Raw genomic sequence first — 13,836 nt, 5'->3', positions numbered from 1 at the left:
ATAGGTTCTTGATAGCTTTTCAGTGAGAATGTTTGGTTTTGCAGTGGAAAAATTAGATTTTGAATGAATTAGTTTTGCAAAATTGAGTTTGAAGGTAAAGTGGTTTATATTTGAATGTATTCATGTAAAAGTGAGTTTTTTTTTTTTTTTTTTTTTGAAAAAAAATGAGTTGAACAATTTCTAAAATCAGAAGCTACAATTTCTAACTTCAAGTGGAATAAATTCCACAGACAAAATTAAATATATTACAAAGAAACCAAACATATCAAAATCAATTATACACATCAAGAATCAATTTTGTCTCACCAAAATATGGAACCAAACATATACTTCATATGCTTAGATTATCTTTCTTGAGCCACTCTCTTGACTCTAGGTTGGGATCCTCTCCAACCAGACATTTTCTTCTGAGTCAATAGATAAAGTGACAAGCACCACTGAAACACACACACATAACTACGAGCTTCAGGGTTCGGACCCAAAACAAAGTGACAAGCCTAACAATACCTGCATTGCCTATTGAGCTAGGCCTTGTGAACCTCTCTAATTGGTGAGAAAAAGATTCATCAAAGTGAATCTCATCCCCTTGATTCTCCGGCATTTGAAAGGAAGCAAATTACTCTTCTCTCTTACAGAATAAACTTAGAAAAACAATATTAAAAAAAAATAAAATTGATAGTACCATAAACTTAGAAGGATGTAATATATAACTGAGACTGTACCAAAAATAAAATAAATATACTCCGAGCGATCTAGCATGTAATTCACCATGCAAACAAGAAGCATAAAAATTAAAGGAATAGTTATCAGAGTGCTTATAAGCATAAAACCCGGGTTGTTTATCATAGCTTATTGACTAAGCTGCTCCAATTCTTCTTTTTCTACATGAATGTACTCCAGGGACAAAGTTTGAAACAACAAGGACATGATCTGCAGCTTTCCAATAATCTTATTCAGAGTAGGAGTAAGCAACATACTTGTCGTCGCTACACGGCATCAAAGTACCACCAGGTGCAATTTCAACATTTGTCTTTCTTGAGTAAACACGGACCCTCATTCGGCCCGGTGGGGTGCCTACTGAAGTTGAAGACACATTATTTGTCCCAATATCAACATTGTTGCTGTCAGAGACTGAAGTAGGAATAGCCCTGGGATTGGATGGGAACGAAACTTTCGAGCAGTCATTCTTATTTCCAGATGAAGACAATTTTTCCTCTACTGTAACAAAAAACAAAAAGTAAATGAAATCGCAGTATCATGTGTTCTAAGATCTAACTTTATCTCCTCAACCTGATTATTTCAGAAGAGACGTGGATTTATTAATGTATTGCGAACTAAATCTTGAAAACTGAAATTACACCTCATTCTCATCTGAGACTAATGCCGTTCAAAGTTAACATTTTAACAGTAGTATATAACTTCCTAATATACATAGAAGGTACGACACAAGATACAAAAATATATATTATTCGTCAGAGTTTATATAACAGTAGAAATGATAAAGGCTTTAGTGACTCACCTTTGTTATGTGGATTCTGGATGACTGGTCCAGGGTTTGCCGGCAATCCTCCAGCAGAATGATGTTGCAGACCGGAGTTATGTGGATTCTGGATGACTGGTCCAGGGTTTGCCGGAAATCCTCCAGCAGAATGATGTTGCAGACCGGTGTTATGTGGATTCTGGATGACTGGTCCAGGGTTTGCCGGGAATCCTCCAGCAGAATGATGTTGCATACCAGTTATGACATTTGCCCTAGAGTGGTCAGACGATCCTCCAGCAGAATGATGTTGCAGACCCAGTATGACATTTGCCTTTGAGCGGTCAGACGACTCTCCTGAAGAATGGTGCTGCAGACCAATTACAACATTTGACTTTGAGCCGTTAGGAAACAATTCAGGAGATTGTCCACCATGAGCTGAAAAACAGAAGTTCACTGAATATTATGTTTAGTGCATAAAAAGATAACAGCCTCTTACATCTTAATACGATGATGATGGTAATGATGATAACCAAAAATTAATGTACCTGTCACTATAATTCAACTACAAAGGAAGAAAACATTAGAGTCCAATAACTAGATAAACAAAACAAAATTGCAATTCAAAGGTTCTTATAGTCAATATTTCGCTTTAGTAGCTTAAAATCATTTCAATATTCATGAAACGCCACAGGCAAGAGGAGACTTGGAAAGACACAGTCAAGTGCAAAGAAGAAAGATGTATAGTATAACAGTGTTATCAATGGCGGACCATTGTGGAAAGCAAAATATCCGCCATACCCACCATGAAATGCCACGGCACCGCCATCCTTCACAAATTGGCAACACTGTAGCATAATTAAGTAGAGTATGCATATTTAACAGTGATACATGGACAACAGAAAACTTCTAATTGGTAAATACGAAAGACCTACACGATCATGTTTAGTTCTTTTCAGTTAACTTTATAGTACTGGACCGGTAAAGCAGAAAGATATCAAGCCAACGTAAGTTATGATTTATGAGCACTCAATCACAAAATAAACAAATATACATGTCTAAAAATAAAACTCTATACAGATCCAAGCTACGCCGTACTTGCTTTTACAATGTTTTGTAGTTAAGAATAAGATCAACAGTCAAATGCATGCTGAGATACAAATAAAGTCGTTTAAATTATACATATCTATATGCGTATGTTATGGAGCACTGAAACACTAATATTATAAACATACCTTTGAGTTCTTTCAAAGTTGTATAAGCAACCTTGGCTGCACTCATCTCTGCCTGCTTCTTGGTCTTAGATTCTTCTCCAGTATATACCTTCCCTTCAATTTCCACTTGTGAAGTAAATGTCGGCCTGTGAGCCTCACCAGATTTTGTAGTACTATAAACAGGCAACTGAAGTAGTCCTCCCTTTTGAATTAGTTCTTGTAAAAGGTTCTTATACATCAGAATACCTTCCTGAAATTTAGACAATCATATAGATGTAAAGAGAACAAAACAAAAGAACTTTTAAGTTAGAGTAAGAAAATTATTTAATTGACCACAAGAGATTAAGACTAGCCTCTTGAACTCCAGCTGGTTGTAATGATTTAAAAGCAACTTCAGCGGCAGCATATTCAGCATCCCTCAATGTAGAATAGAACCTAGGACTCTCAAAGGTCTGTCCATCAATTGTAACTTTGCACCGGAAACGCATGTTATGAGGTGGACCTTCCCACTCAGGAGCATACTCTGGAAGCTTCAAGTTCCTCTTTTGAGCATAGTTTTGCAGTTGGCTCTTGTACAGATGCATCATACCTATGACAAAGTTGAATGTCGGAAAGTCAGAATTAATACATAATACTATTATCAATTTGATTAATCATAAACAGAAGAATATAAAACCATCATAGAAGTGATGGAAGAATCCAAACAATCCCTTGAAGCATGAAAGAATCAAACCAATAGGGAAAATATAGAAGTGATGCCTCCGTAGTAAACTAAGGTAGTTGATAGATATTAGCCATTGTTTTATGGCGCATAACACATACTATATTCTAGAAAGCAAGGACACACACTGACATGAAAATTGTTCCAATGCACTAAGGAAACATGTTAATCTTGCATCTGTTTCATATTTTTAACTCGACATGGCCATTTAACATTGAAAAATAAAATTAGGATTGTACTCGTACACGGATTTCTGAATACCGAGTATTATTGACACAGAACATGTATCATATTGTAAATCTTGAAGCTATGTGAGTGTTAAGGAGGGTGTCTTCATATATAATCAGTTCTTTTCCTAAATTTTTGATCATGTGTGTGTGCATGTCTTACAGTTTGTTAAATTTGATGTTTCTCTGTGCCTATTTTGTCACATGTCAAAGCCAACACCATTGTTTCATAAGTTATAGTAAATATATATTCAAACAAGAATCAAATAGCATAATCATAACGATAAAACACAAGATGGAGCACAAAGACAACGAAAAATGCATTTACAGAGTTGTGGAAAGAAACATCAAGTAACTAGATATTCTAAAGATAAATTAATTGAGAAACAAATATAAATGAAAATGGGGGCCTTTAAACTTAAATCTGCCGCTCCAAAAACCTCGCTGGCTCTTATGAAATAAAAATCTTTGTACCACTCAACTGAGTGTCAAATTAATCAAATAAACAAAAGACAGAAAATCAAATTACTTTTCAGTTCTTGTTCTTTCACAACATCTGTAACAGCTGCAACAGGGCTACTGATCTGAATAGTTTGGCATACTGGTTCTGAATTTGGTTGGAACACTTGGTTTGTAGGAAGTGTGCTTCCAACTTCAGGGCTGAGAACAGGTGAACCTACAGGTCCAATGGACATAAACGTGAAACTTATGTAAAGATTAAGATATGGAATATAATTTACAAAAGCAAAACCAGCAAACGAGAAAAAACAAAAAATCCTTATAATTCTAAGCACTATTTTCCTTCGTAAAAGTTAAAGAAAACCTCAACAGATGCAGCAATCGATAACATGAACGGTCAAATTAAATAATCACAATTTATTATCCAAATCCATCAACTACAACAAGGTTTTCAAAGTTTTCCTCAACTGCAATTGAGACCACGTCAGTCAATTTGCCGGAATATCAACAATTGCAAGATTTAAATTTTCAACCGTTGTTTTCATTTTTAATTACAAAAGTGCACAAAACTATTTTGAACATAGAAACAAAACAGCAACATATTCACTTAATAGAGAAAGCACACCAAACATAACAATACGGATATGTATAATTCCTCTTAAAATCGAATATAAAAACCTCAGAACAACAAATAATTTTGGGAATCATGAAAAACCACACTTCAATATTATTAGGACCAATTTGAGTATTTACACGATGAATTAAAACATTTGTTATCTCTTACAAGTGTAAAAAAAAAAAAAATGTATGCGTGCATCTAATCAAATCATACTATGATGTCAATTTATTAGAGTATATCTTCAAATATCTCTACACAGATCTACTAATAAAAGATATAATCGAATGCATATGTAGAAAAATCATTGAATATAAATTAAATCCTCAAAAGAATGAAGAAAGTGAAAACGCAGAAACAACAACGACATGTGATGAAATGACAACAATGACATGTGCAGAGACATACCTCGAGAAAATGAAAAAATCGAAGAATCGGGAAGAGAAGGTTGAGGAAAAGAAGAGAGATTAGGATGTAAAGGAGGTGGAATAGGGTTTTGAAGAGAGAAGCCATTAGATGCGGAAATAGGAGCGCTGTCTTGGGATAATTGAACGAATTTTGAAGCAGGAAGACAAGGTTGAGGATAAGAATCGAAATTAGGAAGAAAAGGACTTTCTTCAGGGTTGTTTTGGGATGATTTCATGGTTTGTGAAGCGGAAAGACAAGGTTGAGGAAAGGGAGAAGCAATAGGGTTTTGTTCAGAGAAGTGGTTAGAGGCAGACTTCGCGGCGTTGTTTTGGGATGATTTGACAACTTGTGAAGTATTGTGTGAGGTGGCTTATTTATATATTAAACCCTAATAACATTTCAGGTTACAAGAGAATGATCACTCACAACCCTCGTTTTTCATCTACCGTCGGCGGCGGAGTTTGAAAGGTTTGTGTGAGGTGGCTAATTTTCTTAATGTATATACTATATAAGTATATATTCTTCTCCATAAATTTGAGTAGGTGATACTCGTGGTTTATTGGCTATTGTTATTAACTTTTGCTCCGTGAACATGGTTTGAATCCACCTTTTGCATTGCAGAATTTTTTTGTTTAAAAAAACACAGAAGAAATGCAAAAGGACCCATATCCTAGTTTCGAACTCATAACATGCTGCTCGCCAGTTGAACACTACTGCTGGACTGCTGTGTAACTTGGTCATATATGTGCAAAACATAATATGTATAATATGAAATAATAATACTATAACATGTGTATATAACCATTAAGACACCTTCACATTAAGAAAATTGTGTTCCACATCCTTTTGCAACTAGGATATGGATCCTTTTGCAATGCAAAAGGTGGATTCGAACCATGTTCACGGAGCAAAAGTTAAATAGCAATAGCCACTAAACCACGAGTATCACCTACTCAAATTTATGGAAAAGTATATATACTTATATAATATATACAATTAAGAAAATTAGCAACCTCACACAAACCTTTCAAGCTCCGCTGCCGACGGTAGATGAGAAACGAGGTTGTGAGTGATCTTGTAACATGAAATGTTATCAGGTTTAATATATAAATTAGCCACCTCACACAAACCTTCACAAACCATCAAATCATCCCAAAACAACGTTGCGATGTCTGCGTCTAATCACTTCTCTGAACAAAACCCTATTGCTTCTCCCTTTCCTCAACGTTGTCTTTCCGCTTCACAAACCATCAAATCATCCCAAAACAACCTGAAGAAATTCCTTTTCTTCCTAATTTTGATTCTTATCCTCAACCTTGTCTTCCTGCTTCAAAATTCGTTCAATTATCCCAAAACAACGCGGCTATGTCTGCATCTAATCACTTCTCTCAACAAAACCATATTTCAGCTCATTTTCTTCATAACCTCGATTTTTATCCTCAACCCTCTCTTTCCGCTTCACAAACCATCAAATCATCCCAAAGCAAGCTGATATGTCTGCATCTGATCACTTCTCTCAACAAAACCCTGTTTTAGCTCAATTGCTTCTTCATCTCGATTCTTTTCCTAAACTTTGCCCTTGTGCTTCAGAATCCGTCAAATGATCCGAAAACAATGTTGCTATGTCAGCATTTAATCATTTCTCTCAACAAAAACCTATTTCAGCTCCCTTACATCCTAATCACTCTTCTCTTCCTCAACCTTCTCTTTCCGCTTCGATTTTATCATTTTCTCCAGGTATGTCTGCACATGTGATTGCTGTCATTTCAGCCATGTCGTTGTTGTTTATGTGTTTTCACTTTCTTCACTCTTTTGAGGATTTAATTTATATTCAATAATTTTTCTACATATGCATCTTTTTTTTTTTTTTATGAATCAAAAGTGAAGGAAGGCATCAGGAGATAACTTAACATCCGAACCAGGTTGGCACCCCACAGCTACCCCCATCCTCTACCACCTTGCTCGAAAATTTTATTAAAGTCATAGTACCATGTGCCCATGCATTTCTCATGTTCTCCAGTGAAGAGAATTCAAACTCAGAAACCTCTCCCTAAAGAGACCAGTTTCCAATTTCCTGATAATTTCCATAATTTAGAAAGCTTCATAAATAAATCCTTAGCCGTGTAAGGTTTATCTCCCTTGCTCATAACCATACGACCATGGAGTAAGCGCTTGCAGTCATCAATTCCCTTCTCATAATCTTCCTGGGAAATCTTGATACTAATGGGAGATCGTGGTTCAATCTTTGCAATACCTAAGGCATTGACACGATTGCGATCATCCCAAAATTATCAATCCAAACGTATCACAGACAGTTGATGTCCACAAGAGAGAAAGTGGGAGGAGATGGGCGCAGGTCAGCCGCAAAAACGAAAGGAAGCTGCCGGAAAATAAGAGGACGGCCGCGAAAAACAAGGAGAAGGCCGCCGGGAAACCCTAGCAGCCAAACCTAGCAGAGCGGTTCGTATGAGATGTGTACCATGTACACGCTTTTTTTTACTTTTTTCTTCTGCAGTCTGCAACTTATCAGAAATTCTGAAGTTCAATGATTACTTAGGAGAACACATCAACATCTCTACATATGCATCGGATTGTATCTTTTATTAGTAGATTAGTTGATCTATGTAGAGATATTTTAAGATGTACTGTAGTAATTGACATTATAGTATGATTTGATTAGATGCCCGCATAATTTTTTTTTGCACTTGTAAGGTATAACAATTGTTTTAATTAATCGTGGAAATACTCAAATTGGTCCTGATAATGTTATCAGGATTTAATATATAAATTAGTATTTCCCTTTTATTAAAATCCTCCACTCCCCCTCAATCAAACATATATCTCATTAATTTGCCGACAGCGATTGAGGCCACATCGACAGCGATTGAGACCAACTTGGTCAATTTTCCGTATCAAGGATGCCAATACTTAAAACTTTGACTGTTATTTTCACTTTGAACTACAAAGTGTCCCAAAAAAAATTTAAAAATATTGAAACAAAACAGTAACATATTTACTTAAAAAGAGAAACCAGACCAAACAACATGAATCAGCCATAACAGATTCCCTTAACAACCACAATTCGAATGCATTAATTAGAGTAAATATCCACGTAGATCCCGACAAAAAACACAAAAAAAAAACTGTTTGATCATGAGAAACCAATTTGATCCTTAAAGTTGTCAAATTAGTCTCTAATAGAATTAAAATGCCACTAAAAATAATACGAAAAAGGACACATTTGACATTCTTCAAAACCAAATTGGTACTTTTCATTTTTCAGACACCAAATACATGTCGACACATTGTATCACAAGCAATTTAAGTATTTTCGCCATACACGGTAAGACCTATTTGATCATGAGAAATAAAAAGTACCAATTTCATCCTTAAAAATGACAAATGTGTGTTAAATTAATCTGTAATAGAACTTAAATGACACATTTGACATTCTTAAGAACTAAATTGGTGCTTCTCAATTTTTAATAGACCAAATATGTCTCATATGCCTCCGCGTATATTTAGTCGATGGGTAAAAACAATCTTTATGAATAAAAACATTCTTTATGCAATGACAGTGTAAAACTTTTGTACAGGGATTGTCTACCTTTCAATTCTATACCTTTAGCGACTTTCTGTCTAAACTCAGCGTTATCAACAGCGAATTGTGGAAAATAGTAGATGCCAAAAAGCCGCTATTTGAAACGCCAAAAATCGACTATGTGAAATAGCAAATAGCGCCGCCAGAAAAAAGCAGATGCCGCATAGTGGTTGAAATAAGTCATTTATATAGAAGAAAAAAAAAAAAAAAAAAAAAAAAGGTACGCTGCATGCAGATAAAGACAGGAATAATGGAAAAACATAGCTTCCATATTGAAAGGTTTACATATTACGGTGAATATAGAAGTAATACTCATTAACTCTTTTTTTCTACTTTTATAATAGGTCATGTTTGGTACACATGCAGATTCTTCAGTTTTATTTTTAAAAAATCCTAAAATTTTCCTTTTCCTCTTTTTGCGCTGTATCAGCTAGCAGAAACTGAATATTGGTCGCTGTTTCCCTAATAGTGACACTAGGATAGTATTGCAATTTTCATAGTTGATTCTTCAAAATCCGCTATACTATAACACTATTGTTCCGCTATCACCGTTATTTGACAACAATGTCTAAACTATCTTGGAGAACTTATGAAAATAAGCACAAAACAGCTTACAAAAAAAATCATAAGTTCTCCCAAACAGTCTCCCAAAACTTATATATGTAGATAAGCCAATCCAAACAGACCCTACTTCTAGAACACAAAGTCAAATTGTTTTCATGTAAGCTACAGGTTATTTTCATAAGCTGTCATGGAGCACTTATTAAAATAACCTGAAAACAGCTCATAAACAAGTTGTTGTGCCAATGGATATGCTCACGCTGAATACTCTGACACCCTAAAGTTTTGTTGGATACGTATCCAGCTTCCAATAGCGGCGATAGCGAAGCTAAAGTATTATATAATGTCAATTTTACACACTAAGACCTATTTGATCATGAGAAATATAAAGTACCAATTTCATCCTCAAAAATGATAAAAGTGTGTCAAATTAATCTACAATAGAACTTAAATTACACATTTGACATTCTTAAGAACTAAATTGGTGCTTCTCAATTTTTAATAGACCAAATATGTCTCATGTCTCCACGTACATTTAGTCGATGGATAAAAAAAATCTTTATGAATAAAACATTCTTTATGCAATGACCGTGTAAAACTTTTGTCCAGGGATTGTCTACCTTTCAATTCTATACCTTTAGCGACTTTGTCTATAAACTCAACATTATCAACAACGGATTGTGGAAATAGTGAAATGCCATAAGTCGCTATGTGAAACGCCAAAAATCCACTATGTGACATAGAAAATAGCGCCGCTAGAAAAAGCGGAAGCCGCAAGTGGTTGAAATAATTCATTTATATAGAAAAAAAAGGCACGCAGCATGCAGATAAAGAAGGAATGATGGAAGAACATAGCTTCCATATTGAAAGGTTTACGTACTATGGTGAATATAGAAGTAATACTCATTAACTCTTTTTCTACTTTTATAATAGGTCATGTTTGGTACACATGCAGATTCTTCAGTTTTATTTAAGAAAAAAAAATCCTAAAATATTCCTTTTTCCTCTATTGCCGCCATATCAGCTAGTAGAAACTGAATAACGGTCAATGTTTTCCTAATAATGAAACTAGGATCGTATCGCAGTTTCCATTGTCGATTCATCAAAATCTGCTATACTATAACACTATCGCCGTTATTTGACAACGCTGTCTAAACTATATTGGAGAACTTATGAAAATAAGCTCAAAACAGCTTATGAACAATGTCATAAGCTGGTTTCATAAGTTCTCCGAAACAGTCGCCCAAAACTTATATCAGTAGATAAGCCAATCCAAACAGACCCTACTTCTATAACACAAAGTCAAATTGTTTTCGTATAAGTTACAAGTTATTTTCATAAGTTATCCCGGAGAACTTATTAAAATAACGTGAAAACAATTTATAAACAAGTTCTTATGCCAACAAATCAAATCCATAAAAAAAAAAAAAAAAAAAAAAAAAAAATCAAAACCACAGAAACAACAACCAAGTCTTATCAAACTGACATCAGATCAGAAAAGGGAACAGACACATAATGTTGACATGTCATAAGCTGTTTTCATGAGTTCCATCACCCAAACAACATTCTCACAAAACTTACGACATTAGATAAACTCAAATAAATCAATCCAAACAAACCCTAGATCTTAAAATACCTCAACAAATGTTTAATGCATGTGTAAAAATATCAAATCAACAAAATCAAAACCACAAAAACAATAACAATAACAACAATGATAAGTTTCGTTATGTCAGCACATAAACTCAAATAAGTCAATTTAATCACAGACTGTGAAGTACGGATACGGACACTGACATCGAACCCGGCCCGACACAGACAGACATTGCTACACAGCTAATAATTTAAAAGAAATCACATAATTCAGTGTAATTACAAGTGTCGGTGTCGTGTCAACCAGGACACGCCTAATCCGAGGAGTGTTCATGCTTCATAGAATTCGCAGACCCTAAATCTTAAAGAATGTCAACAAATATTTACTTATAACATATAACATTTTGATGCATGTGTACAAAAACAAAATCAAAATCACAAAATTAACAACAAATCAAAAATCATACCTTGAGACAAGGATGAAACAGAAACAGCAGACAAACAAGGTTCTGGTTGAGGAAAAGAACCAAAATCCTGAAGAAAAGGAGAACCAGGAGTAGGGTTTTTCATCAATTCCAAATGATGAAAAGCAACCATGGCAGCAGAATCTTGAGACAGCTTAATGGTGCGTGCTGGTTCAGGAGAAGAGAAGGAAATGGAGTTAACAGTAACGGTTGTTGAGAAACGAGAATTGTGTGGTGGTCCTTCACGGGTTGTTTGGTATTCGGGAAGAGGGTATGAATTTTTTTGACATAGTTCTTGAAGCTTGGTCTTGTACATTGTTGAATGTTGAACGATGATGTTTTTTTGTTTTAAGGTTTTGGTTTTTTTTTGTGTTGGGGTGGTTTTAATGTTTTGGTTTATATACGTCGGATGAGTACACTGACAGTGTAATGGGAAAGATTGATGGTGAGGTGGTACAATGATATTACTAGCTCTATGTTACTCGTGTAACATTTATATTGGAAAACTTATTTTAATGTTATTTTGGATTGGAACTTGTGTATTGGAACAGTTTCGAAAAATCCGATGAGACCGTATTTCTTCTTATTACATTTATAGGTCAAATATGACTTTTTAGGTATTAGGTATATTGAATAATTAATGTATTCGATCACATTTTTAATATTCTTTTGGATTGGAACTTGTGTATTGGAACAGTTTTAAAAAAATCCGATGAGACGTACTTCCTCTAGTCACATTTATAAGTAAAAAAATGATTTTTTAGGTATATTGAATAATTAATGTATCCGGTCACTTTATAGGTTAGATACATTAATTATTCAATATTTCTAAAAAATTGTTTTTTCAACCGGAGGGAGTATGAATTTAGATAAGGACTACCAATACTAGCGACGGGATGGGGAAAAGTCGATAAGGTGTTAGAATCGATATGAGTCCTCAAAGTAAGATCAAATGGTTGATTGATCTATGTATCCTAAAGGGTGTAAATGTTTAATTGATATGTTTATATGGTGTCGATAATAACTTTTGAAAAAGAAATCTATTGTAAAAATATATTTTGAATTTTTTTCGAGAGCAAGACTCAATCGTAAAGTTGAAGCTCAATAAGAAACAAAAACCTAGCTATGAACCACTAATGCCAACGACGAGTTAGGAAATAACAAATAAGATGTTAGAATCGATATGAGTCCTTCAAATAAGATCAAACGGTTGTGCAAAACATGTAACTATTTGATCAATGTATTTATGTGGCGTTGTCAACTACCTATGAAAGAGAAATTCACTATAAAAAAGGAACACTATCTTATTATGAGAAAAACGTCTAAGCTTCTTGACATCTAATTAAATTGAGTGTTAGAGTGTCTTTATAAGTCCATTAATGGACCACTGATACTAGTGACAAGTTGGGGAACATTAAATAAGGCTTAGGAATCGATGGGAGTCCTCCAAGTTAGATTAATTGTTAAGTTTTAAGTTAAATATTTTAGTTTTTAGGTTGTGATGTAGACTTGAAACTTTATAGTGTATTTCTTTTAAGGTCTTAAGTTTTAATCCTTTGGAATTGATCTCCTTGCGGAATAGGTTGCCGACGAAGGAAAATTTGGTGATGTGTGGAATTATTCGTCATGACTCGCGTTTTTGTGGGACAAGGTGTGGAGCCACGGAGTCGGCTCATCATGTGTTCCTATATTGTCCCTCTTTTGATTCCCTTTGGGGTCTTGTTAGATTATGGATTAGTGTTGAATTTGCTGACCTAGATCACTTAAGTGACCATTTTGTTCAATTTATGCATTCTTCAGATGATCCTCGGCCTTAGTGCTCCTTTATGCAACTTTTTGACTTTGTTGTGTTTGGGTTATCTGGACCGAACACAACAACAAATTATTTAAGAACATGGAAATCACCACTATCACCATCTCCTAGAGAAAGTGAAATTACATTCTTTTTAGTGGTTAAAGGCATATAATGAGACTTTTGGTTTAAGCTTCCATATGTGGTGGTCGAGCCCATTTGTTTGTCTGGGTATCGGCTAATTTTTTGGTTTCATTTGGTTTCATATGAACTGCTTGTAAATTTTTGAGGTCCTTGTTGGCACCCCTTGTGTTTTCAAGGGCTCCCCGTTGGTGTTAATATATATTCCATTTTGGCTTGTTGAAAAAATGTTGGAAAGAAACAGTTGTATTGTCTTGCGAAAAACCGCAACAACTGAACCAACATAAGCCGCATTGGTTTGGTTCGACTTTCATTTTAAAAGCCAACCGAACCAAAACATATCACATGCTTTTCTATCTTGCGGTTCGGATAACTTTTAGTCTCTAAACTGAACCAAACTACATCGATAACACCCCTAATGTCGTATTAGACAATTTTCTCAACTCTCACATTTGGTGTGAAGGAAAGAAGTGAGGCAATTGACTTGGTAATTATAACTGCTCTCTACGTTCTTTTGGTGATAATCTTTTCAAGTCTCCTTTTAGGCAACTTCAGAGTTTTC

The 13,836-nt window shown here is 34.8% G+C and overlaps 1 protein-coding gene across 3 annotated transcripts; it reads right to left on the bottom strand.

The window, feature by feature from the left end:
* Positions 1-656: 656 nt before the first annotated feature.
* Positions 657-11,736, bottom strand: LOC25495853 (double-stranded RNA-binding protein 1). 3 transcript variants are annotated; one of them, XM_039835185.1, is made up of 6 exons: positions 11,345-11,736; positions 4,169-4,315; positions 3,045-3,280; positions 2,713-2,941; positions 1,520-1,915; positions 657-1,215 (listed from the first exon to the last, which is right to left on the bottom strand). In XM_039835185.1, the coding sequence occupies exons 1-6, from the start codon at positions 11,655-11,657 to the stop codon at positions 950-952; spliced, it is 1,587 nt and encodes a 528-aa protein (XP_039691119.1). In that variant the 5' UTR covers positions 11,658-11,736; the 3' UTR covers positions 657-949. The 3 variants fall into 3 exon arrangements, with proteins under 3 accessions (XP_039691119.1, XP_013451558.1, XP_039691120.1); XM_013596104.3 differs by having other exon boundaries at positions 657-1,218; positions 11,345-11,735; XM_039835186.1 differs by lacking the exon at positions 11,345-11,736 and adding an exon at positions 5,123-6,052 and having other exon boundaries at positions 657-1,218.
* Between the last annotated feature and the right edge of the window lie 2,100 nt (positions 11,737-13,836).

Source organism: Medicago truncatula, chromosome 6 (assembly GCF_003473485.1).
Source record: "Medicago truncatula cultivar Jemalong A17 chromosome 6, MtrunA17r5.0-ANR, whole genome shotgun sequence".
In the NCBI taxonomy this organism is placed as follows: domain Eukaryota; kingdom Viridiplantae; phylum Streptophyta; class Magnoliopsida; order Fabales; family Fabaceae; genus Medicago; species Medicago truncatula.
This window is presented reverse-complemented; position numbering and strand designations above follow the sequence as displayed.

What these genes read in the sequence shown, in the direction of transcription:
- LOC25495853 (XM_013596104.3), bottom strand. Translation starts at nt 11,657, where the DNA reads ATGTACAAGACCAAGCTTCAAGAACTATGTCAAAAAAATTCATACCCT. An exon ending in TGTTTCATCCTTGTCTCAAG is followed by an intron (nt 4,316 to 11,344) that starts GTATGATTTTTG and finishes TTGGACCTGTAG; the next exon opens with GTTCACCTGTTCTCAGCCCT. An exon ending in AACTTTGAAAGAACTCAAAG is followed by an intron (nt 1,916 to 2,712) that starts GTATGTTTATAA and finishes TCTGTTTTTCAG; the next exon opens with CTCATGGTGGACAATCTCCT.